The 22,772-nt window shown below is 37.9% G+C and overlaps 1 protein-coding gene across 1 annotated transcript in view; it reads right to left on the reverse strand.

The window, feature by feature from the left end:
• MEGF6 (multiple EGF like domains 6) overlaps positions 1-763 on the reverse strand; it is a 517,377-nt gene extending 516,614 nt beyond the window's left edge. The window contains exon 1 of the mRNA XM_063435729.1: positions 544-763. Within this exon, the coding sequence (XP_063291799.1) occupies positions 544-728 (185 nt within the window). The 5' untranslated portion in view covers positions 729-763. The remainder of the gene's footprint in view (positions 1-543) is intronic.
• Between the last annotated feature and the right edge of the window lie 22,009 nt (positions 764-22,772).

A 22,772-nucleotide genomic window follows, 5' to 3' on the forward strand; every position in this document is an offset into this window, starting at 1 on the left:
CCTACAGGCTATAAAATAGTTCCTATGTATTGATCTTTTGAAGAACATGTGGATTGTCTGGGATGTAAAGACTCACCATTTACTGCTTTCTATTGTATTTTAAAGTGGTCAGAGAGAGAGAGAGAAGAAGGAACATAGAGGAGAATAAAAGAGAAATTTACAAAATTCTAGTAAAACCTCTAAAAAATTCCTTAGTAAAAAAAAAAAATCAAAAAAAATAAAGTATACCTTTATCTGAAATTGTCTTGGGTAATGGTATGACAGTTGGATGTTTCTAACAATGTATTCTTTAATGTATACCTTGCCTACAGCCCAGTGCTATTTGAATTCTTCCTGTAAAGGCTTTAGGTACATGATACAGAGGCAAAGATGTGTTTATAGATTGGTGTAACAGAAAGGAAGCAGTGTATCAAATACTGGACACATTGTATCCAAGAGCAGTCTACTATAAATAAATAGAAGTGGCAGTTCTAGCCTTTTCTTTGCCACTACTGTTTGTACATCTTGACACATACTGAATAAGTATACATTAAACATACTTACATATATGACTGTAGTTGAAGTCCATCTGTTGCTAAGCATCCTTTCATTGTATTAAGTACCAATAGAATCCCCAATATCTTTAGCCACATTGTGGGTAATATGATCCGTTTTCTTCTCCACCAGAAATTAAATTCAGATATATATATTTTTTTTTTCCTTTGGGTAACAAAGAAAGGAATTGGCATCTGCAGGAAACCAAATCTGCTGAAAAGTGATTTTTTTTTTTAAATTTATTTTTTTTTTTTTTTATCTTTTTTTGGGTGCTATGAAGATTTGCTGGGAAGTTACACTTGAAAATTAGCCTTGATCATGTAAACCAGTCTTTTAAAAAATCATGTTTTTTTTCCCCCAGAAAGAATTGATCTCTCTGCACAGTCTGTAAGTCTAAGAAGAAAAAAATAAAAGTTACAAAAAGCAATCAAAAAATGTGCTCAGGCAGCTGTTTTTCATTGTTTGCTTGTGATGTGAGATATCCAAAGATTGTTGAATTTTTTTAAGTGCTTTCTCTTCTGTAGGAAACTCGTGTGTGTCTGTGTTATGGAGTGAAGAATCAGATTCAGTCCCATTTACAAGCACAGACCAGACCCCCTCTAACAGGAGCCAGTAGGCAGACAGAAAGAGGAGGGGATTTAAAGACAGGTCAACTCCCTTAGGACACATTAGAAAGATATTCCCTGTTTTACAACCCTTTCTCTCCCTTTTCTTAAAGGATTCACTTCAGCCAGTGAGCAGAGCTAGCTGCTTGCTTTGTGAAGATCATTGCCACACACAGAACCAAATTCATTTACCTTCCTGTCTGCTTGAGAGTCTCTCCCCCTTCTAGGTTTCCTTGTAGATAATGATGTGAAAACAGGAATTCTTATTCTGTTTGTGCCTTGGAGAGGTCTTAAGGAAGCTCAGGTGTAATACAGGGAGAGCTAGAGCTTCTGACAGCAAAGCAGGTCTTGGAAAATTCATTCTTTCTTGTAGAAAGCTGACGTGCTAGTTTTCTGTCTTTGGATGGTTTGTGCTGCTCTGCAGTTTATTCCTACACCTCTATCTGTATCATGTCTTCTGGGCAGACTGTTGAAGTTCTACATGTAATAAGTAGTGGGATCTGTCAGTTGGAGCCTAAGGAATGTAGCACAGAGGTTAAATAATTCATGGATGAGGGGGTAATTTTCATGAACTCAAGGGGGTTTATTCACTAAACTCCGAACGTTAACAAATTAAAGTCTCAGTGGAAAAACGGTGGCTTATATACTAATCTGTGACTATAGCTTAATTGGAGAATTTATGCCGATCATCTATTTAAGGCTAAATCTTGCTGTTTGGGTTTTCAGTTTGCTTCAATTCAGAATTTAGTGAATAACCTTTTATGTGTTGTTTTCATGTCTATAAACCTACAGACTTATTCACTGAACCCTAAATTGTAAGGAATTGAACCCGAATCGTAAAATTGGTGGTCGTTCTCCAACTTGTGACAATAGCGGAGTTGAAGAATTTTCCACATCACCTATATTAACCTAAATCTTGCCATTCGAATTTCAGTTTGCAACTGAAAATTTCTGCCATTGAATAACGGTATATATTTATAGACAAAGAATTTACTAAATGTGCTATGTTTCCTATGGAGGGGTAGGGACTAGAATGATTGATCTTTTATTTTATTTTTTTGAATATTGTGGTTCTGTTTAAGAAGATAGCTCAGTGGTTTGTGCTCCAACTACTTATATTTAGTCTACTTTCAAGCTACAGGTTCTATTGGGGGCAAGGTCACCTCCATTTATCCATCCAGGTACATTTAAGTGTGTCTGTATACTATGATAATGGCGACCAAAGACAGATCCCCAGCTATTGCAAAACTAAAGCTTGCTGAGCATTATGGGTAAACACAGCAATACACTTTTTAAAGTTATCGACATATCTATTGTAACATTCACACTAGGGTATATTTAAAAATAAGTGAAAGCCTGTAGTCCCCTTTTTGGCTAAATAAATAAACACTATTATGAAACAAAATGTGTATGGGATAGGTATATTACTATCTGTTTCCCAGACTTTGTGTGTCTGTCCAATCACAGATTGTCAAATGCAACTCAATGAAAAGTCTTTGCAAGACAGGTTCTCTGGGCAATTGCTTCCTCTTGAGTTTAGCTCCACTGAGCTAACCAAATTAGGAAGTAACAGGTCCAGTTGTCTGATTGACAGCCAGGGAGGTGTAATCAGTATAATTTTAAAAGTGTCCATTTATACTGAAATCAGCTTTTTTTCCAAAATGAAAAAATAGGATACACTCTTCACAAATAAAGCTTTTCAGCATGCTGAAGGATCCCTTTAACCCCTTAAGGACCAAACTTCTGGAATAAAAGGAAATCATGACATGTCACACATGTAATGTGTCCTTAAGGGGTTAAGCAGATGGTAGGTCACACGTACAAACAGTAATCCAAGATCAACAATCTGGTTCATGTGCCATTGAATGCAGTTTTATTTATTAATACCAACAAAAGGTGGGAGAGAAGAACACAAGACAAAGAGGGAGGAAGGAGGGAAATAGGGAACCCCACGTTGCACCCTGAAACAAGTGTGATTCAATAAATATTAGGAATCATTGTGATAGGGACTAGCAAGCCACAGGCCCCAGATTTTATAGTAGGATATGGAATAGCCATGAACTTTGGCGTGCCTCTCAGGTTTAACTCCCATTATTATTTGTATATATCAACTTACATCAACTGTATTACCTCTGCTGTAAAATCAACTAGAGATGGGCAAATGTTTCATTACGGTCACAAATTATGACCTCATTATTTTAAGCAAAGGTCTGGTGAACAGATTTTTTAATGATATATGAATATTTGCAAACATCTTTGAAAAATGTGTCCAATAATTTGCATGCTTTCACAAAAGCTAAATATTTTCACATGCTTAATGGTAGATTATTGGGAAAAGAGTGACAGTAATCTGGGCCACAAACATATATGTATTCCACACCTCAGTTGTGTCTCTTCTTGGATCCCGGACCCTATTTGTGCCTTTACTGGTGTCCAACCCCTCCTCCCCCATAGTTATACCCATTTTAATAATTCCAGAAATCATACAAATATATTGTGCGTAAGACAATTCAATTAATCAAATGTGATACATGTGAATCAAAAAGACTTGTTTTCTAAACTGTCATTTATAAACAACTGCTGTGAATTGGTAAAATGAAAGGTTAATGCCTCGCTTGAGATGTTAGCTGAGCTGGGGTTTTTGTCTAGATTGCAATGAGTTATCAACTCATAACATCTCGTTGTTCAGCAAATTAACCTCTATGTGAAATTAGAAAGAATACCAATTTAGCTTAGTGTAATAGCTACCATTGGACCGGTGACCTCATCCTGAACAGGATAAAGTTAAAGATTTCTTGGCTATGTGACATATTTTTCCTTATGCAATGCCAGAGATTTTCTGGTGTATCTCCCCAAACTCAACTGCTAGTTTTCTAAGCAAATTGCCATTTGTGTTGGCTCAGCACAATAGTGTGCTAGCGACATCGGTCTCACCCTACGGAAAAAGTCAGTAGACTCCCTTGGCTTCAGGTATCAATCTGATTAACATGCCAAGTAAAATAACAAAGCCTATCATGTTAAATGCTTATAACACATATTATATATTGCATGGTAAGGCATGAGAAAATACTGATTAATATCGTGCATGCCAGACTTGGCACAGTGTGATCTAAACATGCTAATTAAAGATTAGAACGCTCACCACTCAGCGTAATATGTGCTTTCTATGCTTAATTTCAATAAATGCATAAAATACTATTTTATCAGCAATGCAATGGTTGGATACATCATTATCACCTGTGCGTATGTGAATATTAATGAGTAATGCTTCATTGGAACATTCATTAATTATTCTTTCAAACAAAATTAGGCAGCGCAAAAACTGTGATGTATATAACAATGGATAATTTAAAGGTTAACAAGAACAAAGTAACGATTATTGTGTTAGATAAATCAGCATTGGTTTTCAAAGGATGAGTTTTAATATTTAGGGTCATTGACCACCAAATGATCTGCTCAAATTCACCTATATGTGCATAATATCTAAGAACACTAATTTTACATTGGTTTATAGAAATAAAACAGGTTAGGGGAATAATGGAAATTTATATTATAATTATATTATTATGTACTGGGGGGTAATTAGTAGCAAATAATGGACCATTCGTTACAGGATTTTTTAATACCTGTTATTTTAAAATTACTTGCTTATAGACTTTAGTTCAATATCTTAAGCATTTGTCTTAACAAATAAAACAACTCCTGATTAAGCTCAATAGTGTTATTTCTTTTATTTATTACAAACATTTATAAGACACCAACATATTCTGGAGCGCTGGACAATTGGGGAAAATAAACAGTACAATATACATAGACAAATGCAAAAGAGGGCCCATCCCCATGAGTTGAGGTCTACCCATTGAAGCTCTTTTATACAATCATCATTCCAAACTACCATTAGTCCAATTAACAAATGTATTAATATATATTGAAATTATGTATTAATTGTGCCCACATCACAGGGCAAATAACTCATTCAGCTGTGATTGTATAACAAATCTCGATAGGGAAAATTAATCATACCCATTTGCTGACGGCTGTGAGCACAAAGGCTGTCTTGATGCTTCCATCCTAATGTCAAGTTTTCTTTATTGTCTATTTATATGTAGAGTCCTATGATGTCCTCGGCAGGGGAGGACTGGCAGCATTAGGCCTGGGGGGCAAATCCAGTCAAGTGACCCATTGCACTAAGAGGAGAATAAAAACACCTTTCCCATGTGATTGAAAGGGGGGCAGTCACCTAAACAGACACACTCACTGACAGGCACACACACACTTGCTGATTTGACACACACTAACAAACACACAATCACTGACAGGCACACGCACACACACTGTTACAGACATACTGACTCACACAGACAGACATACTGACACACACACACAGACAAACTGGCACACACACAGAGACATACTTGCACACACATAGACAGACATACTGACACACACACAGACAGACATACTGGCACACACACAGACAGACATACTGGCACACACACAGACAGACATACTGGCACACACACAGACAGACATACTGGCCCACATAGACAGACATTCCGGCACACACGCACAGACATATTGACACACACAGACATACTGACACACACACAGACATACTGACACACACACACATACTGACTCACACACAGAGACATACTGACACACACACACTAGCACACAAACTTTACACTTTTAGAGCCAGTAGAGAGCGGCTGGGTAAGGCGACAGGGCTTTAGTAGGGGGCTAGGTGCTATAGTAGAGGATATGAGCACCCAGCCAGAGACAGGTTATTAGGATTTTTCCTTTTTTTGCAGGATGCGGACGGCCCTGGATTTAGGGTGGCCTGGGGGGCAATTGCCCCGCTGCACCCAATCCCAGCCCACCCCTGGTCCTCGGTAGTAAAGATGATACTATAACCTACTATACTACCAAACCATCTGTACATTTTACTGATTGGTAATTTATTTATATTATTACTCCTGTATTTTGAACTACATATGCCTATGGTTCTGTGATATGTGTTCAGTATAAAATTAAATAAAACACACTGACACTCTACCTTTAAATCCAAATGCCTTGGTGCCTCCGACACCGAATTTGGCATTCAGTTTAAAAAACTGGAACGTTCGTATGACTTTTTTATGCAAACAAACAAACAAACAAATAAATTCTTCTTTAATTTTACATCATCAAACCATGACTGTTACATTTGTGACCAATGTTTGGGCCTTTTTCAAGATCCACAAAGTGTGTGTGTGTGTGTGTGTGTGTGAATGTGTGTGTGTGATGTAATTGTTCTCTCAATATTTTAACTGACAGGATAGGTTTTGTTATGTACCCTGCATGCTGCCATCTTCCCTAAGCGTTTCAGAGTTCCTGGCAACAAACTGATTTGTGCACATTTTATTTATTTATAAAATATTTTGCCAGGAAGGATACATTGAGATTTCTCTTGTTTTCAAGTATGTCCTTTTAGTTTTAATTACATTTCAATGAATGATTTCACCACAAAATATTTTTACATTTTTGTGCTAATTTGTTTTCTTTTAATTTTTCAACTAAAAGAAAACATAAGGGAATTAGAATAAAAAAATAAAAATAAAACAGAATATAGGATAGTGCTACCCAAACCAAATTATTATTATTATTTAAAAAAAGGGCCTACAAATTCCACAGCCCTGTACACTGGGTGGACTAACAGGCAAGTATTTGTAACCAGACGAGTTGGACACACAGGAACAGATGGGGTTGAGGGCTCTGCTCAAATGAGCTTTTATTTTAAGGGGAGTGAGGTAAAAATTACACAAAAGGTAAGGATAGGGAAGAAACATAGGTTGCCAGAATAGTTTTCAATGAGGGATTAGTTTGGTTTTTTTTTGTTTTGTTTTTTGTTTTGTTTTTTCAGATCACCTGCAAATCCTGAAAGAATAGAAATCCATTTGAGAACTTCATGAAAACTCCTGATCAAGGATTTTTTCTGTATCGAGTTCCTAAAATATTTCTTCCATTTTTTTCATGATCGTAAACATCCGGGTGCAAGGCCGTCATTTTATATCCTTTAAAATCTAGTGTCTGGTTAATCTTTTTTTTTTTTTCGTTGATTATCTTTGGATTAGTGTGTCAACCTACATTAATGGATAATTTGTGGCTTATCTATAAAGACAATAATTTCTTCCACAATTCAGATCGATTAATCACCTTTTAAGATTGATCAATTGCCTATCAAGATTGGCAATCAGCTTTAAATTCTGCTTATTCATATTTAATGATTGAGCATCTGCCTTTTAGTTAATCTCAAAAGGCAGATCAATAATCTTTACAAATTAATTATCCGTCAAGTATGTCCCTTCACTAAAGGCGCATAATCAAATCTAAATTATCCATGATAGTGAATCTCCTTCAATATATTCACGAATAGGTATCTCTCTCTCTATATATATATATATATATAGGAGGTAGATAATAATATCTTAATTTAATGGACTAGTTACTCCTGATCTTACATGATCAAACAACAGTTACAGTAGTTTGGAAGGTCGACAACAATAAAGTAGTTTCAAGTAAATCAATGGAAAAAGTAATTAAGTACATCTATATAGGATTGCTTAATCTATCCGGAAACATAAATTACCTGGCCATATATTTCTTAAAGAAAGGTTGACATTGAAGTTGATTCCAGTATAAGAAGGATGTGTAACTATTTATAGATTACAGATCCATTCTTCCAGAGTTTAATTTGTTACTCTCTCAGAGATATACTGTTACATCAGTCTAAACATTTCTTCAATAGAAATTTACGCCAGTTTGCTGGTTTCGATCACAGTCTTTAAGGCAAACCAAAAGTTCATATATTACATTTATGAGAATTCAAAGTGAATTCAAGGTGAATTTAAAGTTTAAGGACAAAGTAGTCGAGCTAAAAGCATTACTGACTTAGAGAATTTTTCCAGATCGTATTTTTTAACTTAAAATTAAAATTCACGGGGCGTGGAGCCTGACTGCTGAGCCAACCAGACGTGCTCCACGAGAGCTCCTGAGTCGGGTATCAATAAACTGGGTATAATCGGGGGCCACTTGACCAATCTGACCACAAATAATACTCACCCGGTTAAGCAGGTGTCAGTGCACAAGTGAATACCTCACACAAGCATTTCCAGCACCAGATCGTCTGGATCGAGCCCTGCGGCCTACCCGAGTTTGAGCTGAGTAGAGGCAGCCGCTCTCTCACTTCTCCAGGCGACACCTGTCCATAGCTCTTCCCCAACCCCCTCTAGATAGGTGGGGGTTATCCGGGTCCCCACTGACTTGCTCCACATACCTCTGCTGATTTCAAGTGCTTGCACCAGCTCAAGCCAAGACCGCAGTGGACCCCCTCAAGATGCCGGACACGCAGTCCCTTTATGTGCATGAGCCTCTGAACATCCAGCAGAATGCAGCAGATGGAATCTTAACACGTTTGAACATGAAATTTGAGAGCTTCTCGGCAAAAGTGGAGGCTCGTCTTCTTGCAGGACCGACTCAAACTCATGAGAAAGAGCGAAGAGAAGTTTCCCAAATTGGGCCTACCTGTACTGAAGGCCAGACAGGATACACGCCCGCCGCATCGACCACCTACACGGAAGAACCAGCACCGCTGGCGATGGCAGTCCACCAGGATCTTCTGCCGTTTCCCGATAGGGAAGAACTTGGACACACCAACGAGCCCCCGAGTTTCTGGATCAGTGATGCAGGCCCTCATAATGGCCTGGTGCTCTGGGGTGCTCCTCTTGTCTCCCATCTCACAGTGCCGTTTACCTATCTCTTCCTGCTCTGAACCGGGGCATCGGCTCATCTTCTTAACATTTCGGGCCCACTGTTGGAAGCTACCCAACAGCCTCTCCCACTGTTGGAAGCTACCCAACAGTGTCTCCTGTATGACAGTTCATGTCTTATTGCAGTGTTCAAAAGAGAGTAAAATATAAACAAGAACAATGTGATCTGTTTTGATTGTGAGCCCATCAGTGCAATAAGACAGTGTTCCCCAACCCAGTCCTCATGGACCACCAACAGTCCAGGTTCTGTCAGTATCTCCATTGAAATAAAACAGGGAAATACATAAATACTGGACTTTTGGTGGTCCCTGAGGACTGGGTTGGGGAACACTGTCTTATTGCACTGATGGGCTCACAATCAAAACAGATCACATTGTTCTTGTTTATATTTTACTCTATCTTTTGATATGCCATTACTCTACTATGTGCTGTCCTGTGCTGAGTCCGAGGGGGGTGTCAGTGGTATTAACACCCTGTATATCTAGCTTTGTGCCCTCAAACACTCTTAATTCAAGTTATCCGTGCTTTAGATCCCACGTTACACTGATAATGGCCACTGATAGCACGTTCGTATAGCCTGTTAACACTAATATAAAATGAGGCTCCCTAGCTAAATGTGTGACACGCCACTAGATATCCCATAGCATCCTATTGAGTTTCATGCTTATTTATATTGTTTCTATTGATTATTTGAGGATATTACTGTACTATTAACTGTTTTCTGTATACTCGAATATATACTCTTTATACCTTATGCCTCAATAAAATAATGATTGACAAAAAAAAATTATTAATATTCACATTGAATTCACTTTGAATTTACACTTAAAGGAACACTATAGTGTCAGGAAAATAAACAGGTATTCCTGACATTATAGTGTTAAAATCACAGTTTAGGCATCGGACCTTACCTCCCTTTAAAGAGTTCAAATCTCACCTTACAACCAGCGCCGCGTGGGTCCGTTTTGGCTGGCCCTGCCTTGGCTCTGCCTACTTGGCTGAGATCATCAGAATTGATCATCTCAGCCAAACCAATGTTTTCCCAGAGGAAACTGTAAGCTGTAGTTGTCTTGGTGAGTATAGTGTCCATATAAGTAAATAACCTTGTAAGATATTACCTAAATCCATTCCAATGAGCAGACTGGCAAAATCGGAACCTTTTGTATGCCTAAGAATTTGGTTTGGAATTAATTATCTAAATTAGCAGTAGGCAACCTTTCGTCACGCCAGATGTTCTGCCCTATCCCATATCGCTTTTACAGTCATAATGCTGGCAAAGCATCAGGGAGCATGTAGTCAACAACATCTGGAATGCCGAAGGATGGCTACCACTGATCTAGATTGCAGTGCCCTTATAGATCATGTAAATGGCATTCATTAATTGGATTTCATGTAATTTTATTTTTTGCTTTGAACCTGAATGAAAGGAACAGGGGCATACCCCAAGTGATGGTTAACAGTGGCAAGTTGGCACTACAAATTGGTCTGCACTGCATTGGTCTGCAGAATGTGATGTTCAGCCAGCCTTTAGGACATAAATATAGAGGAAAGTAGTTTATGATCTGGTTTAGTAATACGTCTCATACTTTGTTAATTGATAAAATAGTGATAAAATATTCAACCTCTCAATGAACAGTATTTCACTCAAAAGTAATGCTTTTGGAAAAAAAAAGGCTTACTGCCATAACCTGAATTAACCCCTTAAGGACCAATCTTCTGGAATAAAAGGGAATCATGACATGTCACACATGTCATGTGTCCTTAAGGGGTTAAACCTTAATGTCGGCTGGAGATTTCTTGATAACAAGTTTGTTTTGTCAAATCAAACATTAGATTTTTTACCAAATTAGCTGAATTGAAAGTTTACTAAAAAATCTGAATTCCAAAATTAGCTATTGTGTTTTAAATTTAGAAAATATATTTTTTTCAGTTGACCAAATCATTTTTTTTTCAATAATCTACAAGAGTATCTTACTTTCCCTTCTACAGCTGATTTTATTTCATTTATTGAAAGCAGATGGATCGTGATTTTTTTTCACAATCACTCCAGTGTTGCTGTTGTGAATCTTTCTCGTATTTTACACAAACCGAGCGTCTGTTCTGCTTTGAAAATATTATTCAGTTACTAAACACGGTGCTTAGGTTCTGTTATGTTTGTGTTCTGGGCACTGTGATACATCACACCTGCGATACTTATTAACTACATTGTTATAGATTTTGGCTGAGAAAACTGCTTGCTCAGAACACGTTTTAGGTAGGCGATGAAGCAAAAGCAGTTCAAATAACATATTTCAAGTTGCAGACTTCCTGTGAATGGCTATGAAATGTGAATATCTTGCTGCATGAAAAGTCAATTTTTGATTGCTGAAGCTTGGAGTAAAAAGATAAAATAATCATGCATATTTTAGAATCCTTTGTAAGCTCTAGGGCATTGACAGCACAATCTCACAACTCAAAGAGCATCTGTAGGACGTGAAGGAACATTGTCCCCTTTATGCATAAATAATCACAGGTCAGATATTAGAAGACCAAATCAATCAGAAAATGTGCCATTCCTAAGAATAATAATGTAAAATTCTGTTTTGGAACACTTTTAGATAGTTTGTATCGCCCATGCAGGTCTTTTCAATACACTTGAGTTTAACCCTGTGAATAATCACTGCAGGAAACCATTAAGAAGGATCTAAGGCTATCTTTGCAGAACGGAGGCTGAACCAGAAAAATTATGTTCAATTTAGATTTCAATTCACCACAATTTATTGTTCAGTGAATAAACCAACCCTAACGTGTGTAGAACGCTTCCCGAAAACAAAGATCTTATAGATCAATCAGTTGTGATTGTAGAAAATATTTAATCAAATGTGACTGCACTAATTTAAAAGTTTAAGTTAAAAAAAAACACTACAGAGACCCAATAGAAGCAGCCGTTTTCTTTAAGGTGGCAAGTGTTTAGTGTCAATTTTATTGTGGTGAACCAACTTGGTATGAGTTCAACCGCAGGACTGAGCCATAACAAAGTCAATAGTTATTCAGACTAGGCAAAATAACACACGAAGCCTTCAGCTCCACGTTGTCTGCAGGACTTTTCCCTGGCAGTTTAGAACAGAAGACCAAGGAACCTTCTCTAGTTCCTTGTCATCCCCAGTGCAATTGGCAATGGTGAGTTGCATACAAATACCTGTCTATATTATGGCTATATTATGACCATAATGAGCTTAGCCTGTCATCGTGTTAGTTACTTTGTTTGGGCAAGTTCTAACCTTATTTAAGTACTTTAAATTGTAGTTAATTGAGATTTCTTTATATGGAGTATGTTAATATCCCTGTCTTTTGTGTACATTATTTAAAAATCACCTATAAATAAATTCTTGTTAAGGCCACTTCATTTTTATAACCTTTTATAACCTTTTTGTGCTGGCCAAACATCCCGAGGGACAAAGTTCATCTTTACCCTGGAGAAGCAATGACCTTCTAAAGCCATCCCCATCATTCTACTGATACCTCTCATTATTAGGATAGATGCATAATTTAAGAAAAGTGTCAGAGTCAATTTGCATGGGCAACTACACTGATCAACCACAACATTAAAACCACTGATAGGTGAAATGAATAACATTGATTATATAGTTACAATGGCACCTGCCAAAGGTGGGCTATATTGAACAGTCAGGTCTTGAATTTCATGTGTTGGAAACAGGACAAATGGGCAAGCAAGAAAGATCTGAGTGACTTTGACATGGGCCAAATAGTGACTGGGTCAGAGCATCTCCAAACCTGCAAGTCTTGTGGGGTGTTCCCAGTAAGCAACCGTGTCAGCATCATGGGCATCCATGGCTTATTGACCACGTGGGGAGTGAAGGCTAGCCCATGTGTTCTGATCACACAGAAGCTCAAATTGATGAAAAACTTAATGCTGACCATGACAGAAAGGTGTCAAAACACACAGTTTGTTTGCTGCATATAGGGCAGACCTGTCAGAGTTCCCATGATGACCCCTTATTACTGCCGAAAAAACACCTTCAGTGGGGAAGAACTGGACCATGGAGCAATGGAAGACGGTTGCCTGGTATGATGCATAGTGTTTTCTTTTAGATAAGGTGGTAGGCCGGGTGCGTCACTTACCTGGGGTAGAGATTGCAACAGGATGCACTATGGGAAGAAGGCAGGCAGGTGGAGGCAATTTTCTGCTTGGAAATGTGAATGTTACTTTGACACATACCACCTACCTAGAGATTGTTGCAGACCACATACACCCCTTCATGGCAATGGTGTTCTCTGATGGCAGTGGCCTCTTTCAGCAAGATAATACACCCTGTCACACTGCAAAAAATGTTCAGGAATGGTTTGAGGAACATGACAAAGAGTTCAAGGTGTTGCCTCCGTCTCCAACTTCACCAGATCTCAATCAAATTGGGCATCTGTGGTATGTGCTGGACCCACAAATCTGATCCATCGAATCATAGCTGTTTTTGCAGCATGAGGGGGACCTACACAATATGAGGCATGTGGGTCTAATGTAGTTGATCGGTGTAATAGATTTGTGCATAGCGGAAAAATTCTGTTCTTCTGAACAACTTCGGCTGGGGAAAAAAAATTGTGACTGCAAAATTTAGTCCATGCCATGGTTTGGCCCTGAAGATTTTGGTGGCAAAATAATTTTGGTAAGCAAATCGGCCAGCCATAAAAAACAGGAAAAGTTGTGAAAAAACTGGTGAAACAATGGCTGGCTTAATGGCTATGCAATATCAGGCATTTTTGCCAATAACAGATTATTATAACTCTGTGCTAATTATAAATAGAAAGTGAGAGGACTTAGGCCTGATTTTCATATTGTTAGATAAACGTTTTAAACAACTTAATATTTTGGATACATTTTTTAATGTTTTTTTAAATATTATATATAATAAATAAATCAAATATAATAATAATAATATATATATATATAAGAAAAAGGTAGATAGCACTCCACGGACTCAGTCTTCAAATAAAAATTAACTTTTAATGCTCCAAGTTAAAAAATCAACGTTTCAGTCTGACCAATCAACAAATATAAGAATATTAGAACATTTGTCAAAATATTAAATTATTCTTTTAAAGTATCCAAAAAAATGAAATCATTTTAAAAGTTTATCCAAAAATATTAAATCAATGCCTTAGTTTTATAGTGATTCCTTGTCATTGTTTTCGTTTTGCTATCTTGTATTAATGAAAAATGGGGAGCAGGATTCATTTCAAGTTGCATATAAAGGATTTGTCTAAAAATAAAAGGTAGAAATCAGTGGGCAATTGACCACACACTTACCCCTTGCACACTGACAAGAACAGCATTTTCGACATACTGAGTCTGTAGCTTCTGTAACCATCCATCAGTGTAGAAAAAAAACAATGTCCTATCAGTCCTTTGAGACACACTGGAGACAAGGTTATTATTATTATTATTTTATTATTTATATAGCGCCATCAGATTCCGTAGCGCTGTACAATGGGATCTCTTGTGCATTAAGCTGCAGCTACACACTGTACATATTACTGCAGAAAAAAACTCACCATTTCCAAAGCACAAACATACTGCAATATATAATTATAACCAACTGCACCACAACCACCACATTTTAGAATATTTTCTTTTCCTACAAAGAAATAAAAAACAGACCTGGCACACACATTGCATGCAGGGTTCACTTGTGCTATAAGCTACCACACACTGTGCATATTACTGAAAGAAGAAGATTGCAATTACCAAAGTACAAACAGTGGCACAGAAGCACACTGCAAGTCAAATAAACCATCTCTTATTAAAAAATAACAAATAAATCAAAATCAGTAAAACAATTCTAAATTAGTTAGTCAACGATGATGTAAGTGACAATGGCAGTAGCAGCTATGCTAAATGAACTTTTCCCCACTTTTTTGAATTCACCAGATTATGAGGGATCCAGTTGTTACTGACCAACCTGGCTCTTTTGGCTACTGGAACTATCCTCCCCCTCTCCTTGCTCTGCCTAAGGGTGGTGTTAGTAGTAGTGGAGGAGGTGCCATTGGTGTTAGGTTGTGACAACTGCGCAGAATCAGATACATCGCCATAATTTTAAAAGTTCATCCAAAATTATTAAATCATTTTAAAAGCTCATCCAAAAAATATTAATGGTGATAATGGTAAAATAATTGAAATAGCGGAGACAATGGTAGCGAAGGTGTCAGCAGTCTTTCTTGCCGAGGAAGAGATATTCAGAATTTCTGAGACCATGGCACTAATGCAGATGGTGGATTGGGGAACAGGACTCCTTCCCCCACCCTCCGTCAAGTTTGTCTTGGATAAGTATGTGACATTATTGATGGTGAGTTTATTTTTCTTATTGGAATAAACTTTGGATATGAATAATTGTGTATTTTTTAAACTAACAACTTTATTCAACAAAAAATAGGTGTTTGTGTTGGCTGATGACCATCGTGTTATCAGATTCTGCCCACATACAATTTAACATGGCTTCTATAATACTGACTCTGGCTCATTCTGATTATTCCTAGTCTGTTGTCTGCCCCAGTTTGGCTAGTTTGACCCCCTATTTTGGTTCCCTGAATTTGATTTGCCTCTGCTTTATGAGAGTTCTTACCAGTCATTTGGTATTCTGTTCCGCCACTTTTTAAATATATCTAATTCATAAAATATAGAATTTAGCCCGGCCACCTCTTAAAACCTGTAATCTGTCTACTCTATACTGCGCCCTATTTTATACACTTAGAGATTTGACACAACCAATGCCAGTCCATCCTTATATTTGCTCAAGAATATTTAACGTACCTACCAAAGTTCTGAAATACATAATTGCGATGGGAGGGTGTGTGCCAGAGCGTGGTGTGCTGGTGGAGTAGTGCATGTCACAGATTATGAAAATTCACCAAAATTAGTACATATACCACCAAGGAGTGCCCATGAACAGAGTACTATAAACCAGCTATTGCATAAAACAGAACAGAGCAAGAGAATCATCCCAAGATGGCAAGACAGGACCAAGCATTAGCTGGACAACAGTATCAGGAGTATCAAGTTAGTGAGTTAATATCGGAGGAGCCTGAAGGACAAAACCACAAGTTAAGATTTGTCATTATTTGGGAAGTGCATGGATTTTGTAATTTAGAGAATGTCAAGCGTGGTGTTTATCAGCTCCCAATATGCAGCTAAATATGTGGTTGCAGGAGAAGATAGCTGGAGTACCAACAGATTACTATCCTAAATTCTAATAAATATGGTTTGCAAATGCACATAGTATACACTTTTTGCTGTGTGGATTCCCGTTGTATCTTTTTAGGGCCCCTGAGGAGCTTGCACATGTTTACATATGATGGTTTCCATCTGCAATTTGCTCTATATATTGGAATGTGTAAACTTCATATACAGAATAGACACCCACTGGGAATAAGAGCTACCTTCAGTTTTATCTCATTATCTCTGAAATCTAAATGATTAGGAACACTCAACTGTTTAATTTATATTATTCGCACGTTTATTCAGGGTGCGAAGACAGCACAAATGCCATCCAATCCATCAAATCCTTGTCTTTTTACTGCATTCGTTAACCTGTTAGGTGTCTGAAGGATATGTGCCTTTTGTTAACGTTTTTAAGAATTCCAGTAGATAAACTCATCCACGACAAGGAGTGATGTCAATCCCTTAAATATACACTCCAGGCACCAATACAACTTTAATGCATTGATAGCTTCTGACCTTTTTAATATGCTGTATTTTTATTTATTTTTTGCATGCTCAAAACTTTTTACACAACAACAAAAATAAATGTTTTGCAGAATCTTGCACCATAAGTCTGCCTTCCTAGCCACGCCCCTTCATCAAATGAATAGTTAATAGCACCATTTACTGGCATGGTACTAAGTGGGGTTGACATAGGTAATAGGCTAGCTGATTGGCCCCCACAATACGACCACAATTCCATCACAATAAACCATTAAACCATCTGAACATTGTGTGACAGGGGAGAGGGCTGTGACTGCAACACTCATCTGCTGTTTGATGCTTTCTATGGACCCCTGCTGTTTATTATTAGCTTGCTGAATATTGTGTGTAGGAACAAACATAATTTGTTATATAAATAAGCACCAACTATGGTTAATCTGAAGGTAGGTTGTCTGTGTTCTCTGTTTCTGTACTGTCATATGTATTATGATTTATCCCTTACCTTTTGTATCATTTTTTTCTTTGAATACAATATTAAACTTAGGAACACTCTAAGCACCATAATTACTATAGCGTGCTGTAGTGGTTATGGTGCCAGGAGTGAATTCGCATCCCCCAAAGTAGTCAAATCCTCCAGGCACCATTTTCAGCCTCCTCTCTAACCAGAAACTCTCTTCGTTGATCTAAGCCCAGCACTACAAGGCTGATCAGCTGACATTCTCAGCCAATGAGTTAGCCCTGCAAGGCAGGGTTTACCTCAGGAGGACTAACAGAAACTCCATAGAAGCTGAGATTGACTCCCAGCAGACCCCAGGTAAGAAGTCAAGTTGTTATCAAACATTCTAAATACTTACATTTGGTGGGAATGCCAGTACACGCCTTGCACCATAACCACGACAGCTCTCTTTAGTAGTTATGGTGCTTTGAGCAAGACTTACTACTTACAAAAGCAAGACTTACTAATATATGTATTTCTCCTACTAAGAGCAAATTCATATATTTCCATGGTTTATGCATCATCTGGGGTCCCACAGTAAAATCTTGGATGGGAGAAAAAGAGGTTGAGAACCAAAGAGCTAAACCACTCCGAATTATCAACCTATACCCTGCCACACATAGGAGATATAAAAAGTAGGACATTATACTGGGGCCCTTTGGTAAGTAGGGGATTACTGCTTAATTGTGTCTGAAAAAAACAGGTTCATGGCATTCTCATTTACAGCATTGTGGGAAACTCCTGCGGGCGTACATTCTCTGTACATTGGATGAGAGAATTGGTAACAGTTCCAGCTTCATTCATTCCAGTAAGCAGCTGCCGTGCATTGAAGATAAGATTATGGTCTGACATTGTGCCAAGATGTTCTAAATAATCATAATCTCCGGCATCTTCTTCCAATAAATCTGTGTAAACATGCATGTGTGGGTATCCTTCCATTGGTGTCTTTTGAACAGCATCTTGAGGTACATATGGCAGTCAAGCAAAATTGTACTTAGCTATCTGGTTGTGTAAAAATCTTATAACCGACAGTTCATCATTAAATTTCTCTTTACACTATACCCACTGACAGGCTATACATTCAAGAGGCGTACTTGTGTTGTGGCGCTGAACTTCTTCCAGCCTCCCATCCCCCATATCAGAAATCATTTGGGATCATTAAGGCCAATTCAGATTTGGGATGAATTTGGCTCCATTTTCAAGGTTATTCAAAGTAAATTCAAAGTGAATTTCAAATGTAAGGCCAGAGTAACCAAACTGACTTATGTAATAATTAATTGTACTAGTTCAGCTACTTTGACCTTAAATTTGAAGTTAACTTTGAATTTTCACTTTAGTAAAAATCCTCTTGGAGTTTATTTTGTTCAGCTCAGGTGATAGTAAATAGAGTGAATTTAACTCATATTATGATATAGTCATTTGAAGTCTATATAATGATAAAGTCAGTCCCAAAGGAAAAGCATAACATATAGATAATGGCAACATAGCAGAAATTGCTGTGAATGAAAACAAACAAAATGAAGCCGTGCACTCAAACCCTCTCTCCTTTTGGGTGGTAGCAATGACAATATGGATAACAGCATAGAATAAAACACAAAAATAGCTACCTGAGCACTATCCAAAATCCCGATCCATATATAAATAAATGGAGGTATTTTAGTAGTATCCAATGGCCATTAAAGGGTAAGCTCACTTGTGACGTCAAGGCAAATCCTTTTAGGTGAGTCCTACACTAACAATTCGCCTTGCTTCTATCAGCTGTGAATGAATTGGCATTCGGCAAAAATTCTTAAGCACCCTCTACTTTCCACCCAAACAAATCCAGTACAAACACTATAATTGAAGAATATGCTCTTATATGGTCAGCTTGTGGATTCAATCTCTATCAGAGAGGCTGCTGATACCTAGAGCTAGGTGTTTGTTGCTCTACACCAAGTTAGTCGTTCTATGTGGACAAACATGTTTAAAAGGAAACTCAAAAGTCCTAAAACACCTCAACTTGCTAAAGTGCTTTATGTACGACGTTACGTGTGCAGAGTGTGTCCTCTTTTTTTCATTTTACAATAAGTGCAGATTTCAATAGCAATTGGCATGTTTATAAATTAATCTTGTTACACCCTCGTGTCTGTCAGTCAAATAATCGGTCCTGTTAGTTCCTGGTTGCTTAACTCAAGAGGCAGCAGTTACTCAGAGCACCTGCCTTGCAAAGACTTCTCATTGAGCTGCATTGGGAAGTCTGATATTTTACACCTTCCGAAACTCTGGGCGGAGATAAAAGAGGAAGCAGACAAGAGATCTGAAGATTTTGCAAGCTATTTTTAGATTTACCCCAATGAAAAAATGCATAATTAAATGCATGCATGTTTTCATTATTGGTATAACGTCTATATGCCTCCTTAAAGGGACACTATAGTCACCCAGACCACTTCAGCTCAATTAAGTGGTCTGGGTGCCAGGTCCCCCAGGTTTTAACCCTTCAGATGTAAACATAGCTGTTTTAGAGAAACTGCTATGTTTACATTGCAGGGTTAATCCAGCCTCTAGCGGCTGTCTTCCTGACAGCCGCTAGAGGCGCTTCTGCGTGCAGAACGTCCATAGGAAAGCATTGAGAAATGCTTTCCTATGGACTGTTTGAATGCTCTTGCCGCGCATGCGCATTCCGCTCCACTCGGGAGCTGGCGTCGGCGGGGGAGGACAGGTCATCAGCGCCGAGGGAGCCCGGCGCTGGATTAAGGTAAATGGCTGAAGGGGTTTTAACCCCTTTAGCGCCAAGGGAGGGGGACCCTGAGGGTGGGGGGTTCCTAAGGATGATATAGTGTCAGGAAAACAAGTTTGTTTTCTTGACACTATAGTGATCCTTTAACCCCTTAAGGACACATGACGTGTGTGACATGTCATGATTCCCTTTTATTCCAGAAGTTTGGTCCTTAAGGGGTTAAGGGGTTAAGCAAGTACACTATACAGATTTGTATAGTTAGATAAATATGTAGTGTGTTTCTTTTCTAACAGAAGCTGGGATTTACAATTGGAGCAAGCAAACTTTTTTTTTATAAGTATTATATTTTTCTGATTCGAATTTCTTGTTATAAACTAGATTAACACAAGGGTAATATGTACATATACATGTATAGGTTTGTTGTATTTTTTCAATGTAGCACAGCAAAATATATTGCTGTATTGTATTTTAAGGCTCTGAATTGTCCTAAACAATCCCTGACCGGTTTTGATCATCTAGAATTTCCAATCTATAAATGTGTTTGAATTGCATTAAACTTAGTTCCTTGACCTTAGTCTTAGTGAATATATCGGTTTCGAATATAGTAATCATTAGTTTATAAGTTTATTCTCTAAAAATACATCTTAAACTCCCAACATTTATTGTTATTGAATTTCCTGCAGTTGCCAGTAGAAAATAAAAGACTATTCCTTTTTACCATTAAATGTAATAAACGTATTCAATTATAAAAATGTCAATCCCTTTCGTTCGGCATAAGGAAGGATAAAATCTGTGTCTTCTTGCATGGAAAAAAATTGAAATAGATTTCCGTTTGTTATGCTGAGTGTAAAATTGTGACATTTCATGAGATGGATTTAATGGAGTCAAATACTCGTTCGTTCGATACGCCGCATCTAAAGGAGTAGAATGCAAGTGCGTTAGTTTTGAATATACGGAATGAAACATGTCACCTTGTCAAGAATGTGAAAGATCTAACATTATGCTGTCATTAACGCTTATGGAAAATACACCTAATATTCATTCAACGATGCTATACTTTCAATACACTTAAAAGACTTAGGAAATAAAATGCAAGTTCAGTAGCAGCTAACTAGCTTGGAGGAAAGACGAGACAGGGGGGATATGACAGAAACATTTAAATATATAAAGGGAATCAATACAGTAAAGGAGGAGAGTATATTTAATAGGGATGTGCATGGGCAAAAAATTCAGTTCGGTTCAGCACTTCTGAAATTCTGGACTTCGGCAATTCTGGACTTCGGCACTTCGGCAATTCGGTTCGGCACTTTGGAAATTCAGCAATACGGACATTCGGAAGCCTCCAAATGTTCAATTGCCGAAATTTGTCCGAATTTAAATTCGGACCGAAACGAATTGCACATGTCTAATATTTAAATAAAGAAAAACTACCACAACAAAAGGACATAGTCCTCCTTAGCTCCAGCACTAGTCTTTACCTGGCAGAGTAATACATTTCCCTGTGAAACTACATTCAGCCTTACAATACTGACCATTAGCCCATGAGCCCCAGCAGGCAGGCATAGAAATTGGCATGTTTATAAATTAATCTTGTTACACCCGTGTCTGTCAGTCAAATAATCGGTCCTGTTAGTTCCTGGTTGCTTAACTCAAGAGGCAGCAGTTACTCAGAGCACCTGCCTTGCAAAGACTTCTCATTGAGCTGCATTGGGAAGTCTGATATTGGACACCTTCCGAAACTCTGGACACCTTCCGAATACCTGGCAGAGTAATACATTTCCGTGTGGAGCTACATTCAGCCTTACAATACTGACCATTAACCCATGAGCCCCAGCAGGCAGGTATTAGTGGGACCTTCCTTAAAGGGACACTCCAAGCACCCAGACCACTTCTGCCCATTGGAGTGGTCTGGGTGCCAACTCCCACTACTCTTACTCTTTATAAACTGCAATAATTACCTCTCATTTCCCCATAGGAAAGCATTGAAATGCAATTTCAATGATTTCCTATGGGGAGCGCTAATTGCCGCGCATGCGCATTACGTCTCCCCGGCCAGTGGGCGGGATCAGTCTCGCCCACCGGCCGACGCAATGCAGAGGAGGAGCGGCGGAGGAGGAAGCAGCTACGTGGGACATCGTCGCTGCCTCAGGTAAGTTACTGAAGGGGTTTTCACCCCTTCAGCAACCGGGGATTGGGGGTGGGAGGGAGAGGGGACCTGGAAAACAGATTATTTTCCTGGCACTGAAGTTTCCCTTTAACACTCCCTTTGAGCAGAGAAGCAAATTACTTCATGCACCAAGATGGTGTCTATTTTGTCAGTCCAATACTGGTCCCCATTTTTTCACAAGTCTGTAATCTGAGCTATCCAATAAATCTATCATGGTCTTGATTTATTTCTCACTGACTTTAACATTATAATATGTAATTATGTTATTAACAGTGCCATAGTTCTGCAGTGCTGATTGGTTCAAATACTACCATGCATCTTAACATTTTTATTAACCTGCATATTATAATGAAAAAAAATTAAAGTTTTTTTTTAAACAATGTTGGGAAATACTTTTCAGCTGCTGTTTGCTGCCATCTCGTGGCCATAATAGATAATTGCCATTTTAGGTTTGCAAATAGGTTCAAGGGAAGTGCATGAATATCAAACTGTGGACAACATAGATGATTATATCTAACTAATGGATCGTGCTTATCATTGAGATATATGGGGAAAAAAGATATCAAGAAAATGTATAGGTTCTAATTGTTTACTATATAATGCGGAAACATATTGTAAATTTTAAACTGATACAATCACTATGATATGTTACTCTGATAAATTATATATAATAGTATTACCAAAGAATACAATGTTAAGATCTAATTAATCATAGATATAATTTGCAATTTTCATAGTATTATTAATGCA

Source organism: Pelobates fuscus, chromosome 11 (genome assembly GCF_036172605.1).
Source record: "Pelobates fuscus isolate aPelFus1 chromosome 11, aPelFus1.pri, whole genome shotgun sequence".
Lineage (NCBI taxonomy): Eukaryota > Metazoa > Chordata > Amphibia > Anura > Pelobatidae > Pelobates > Pelobates fuscus.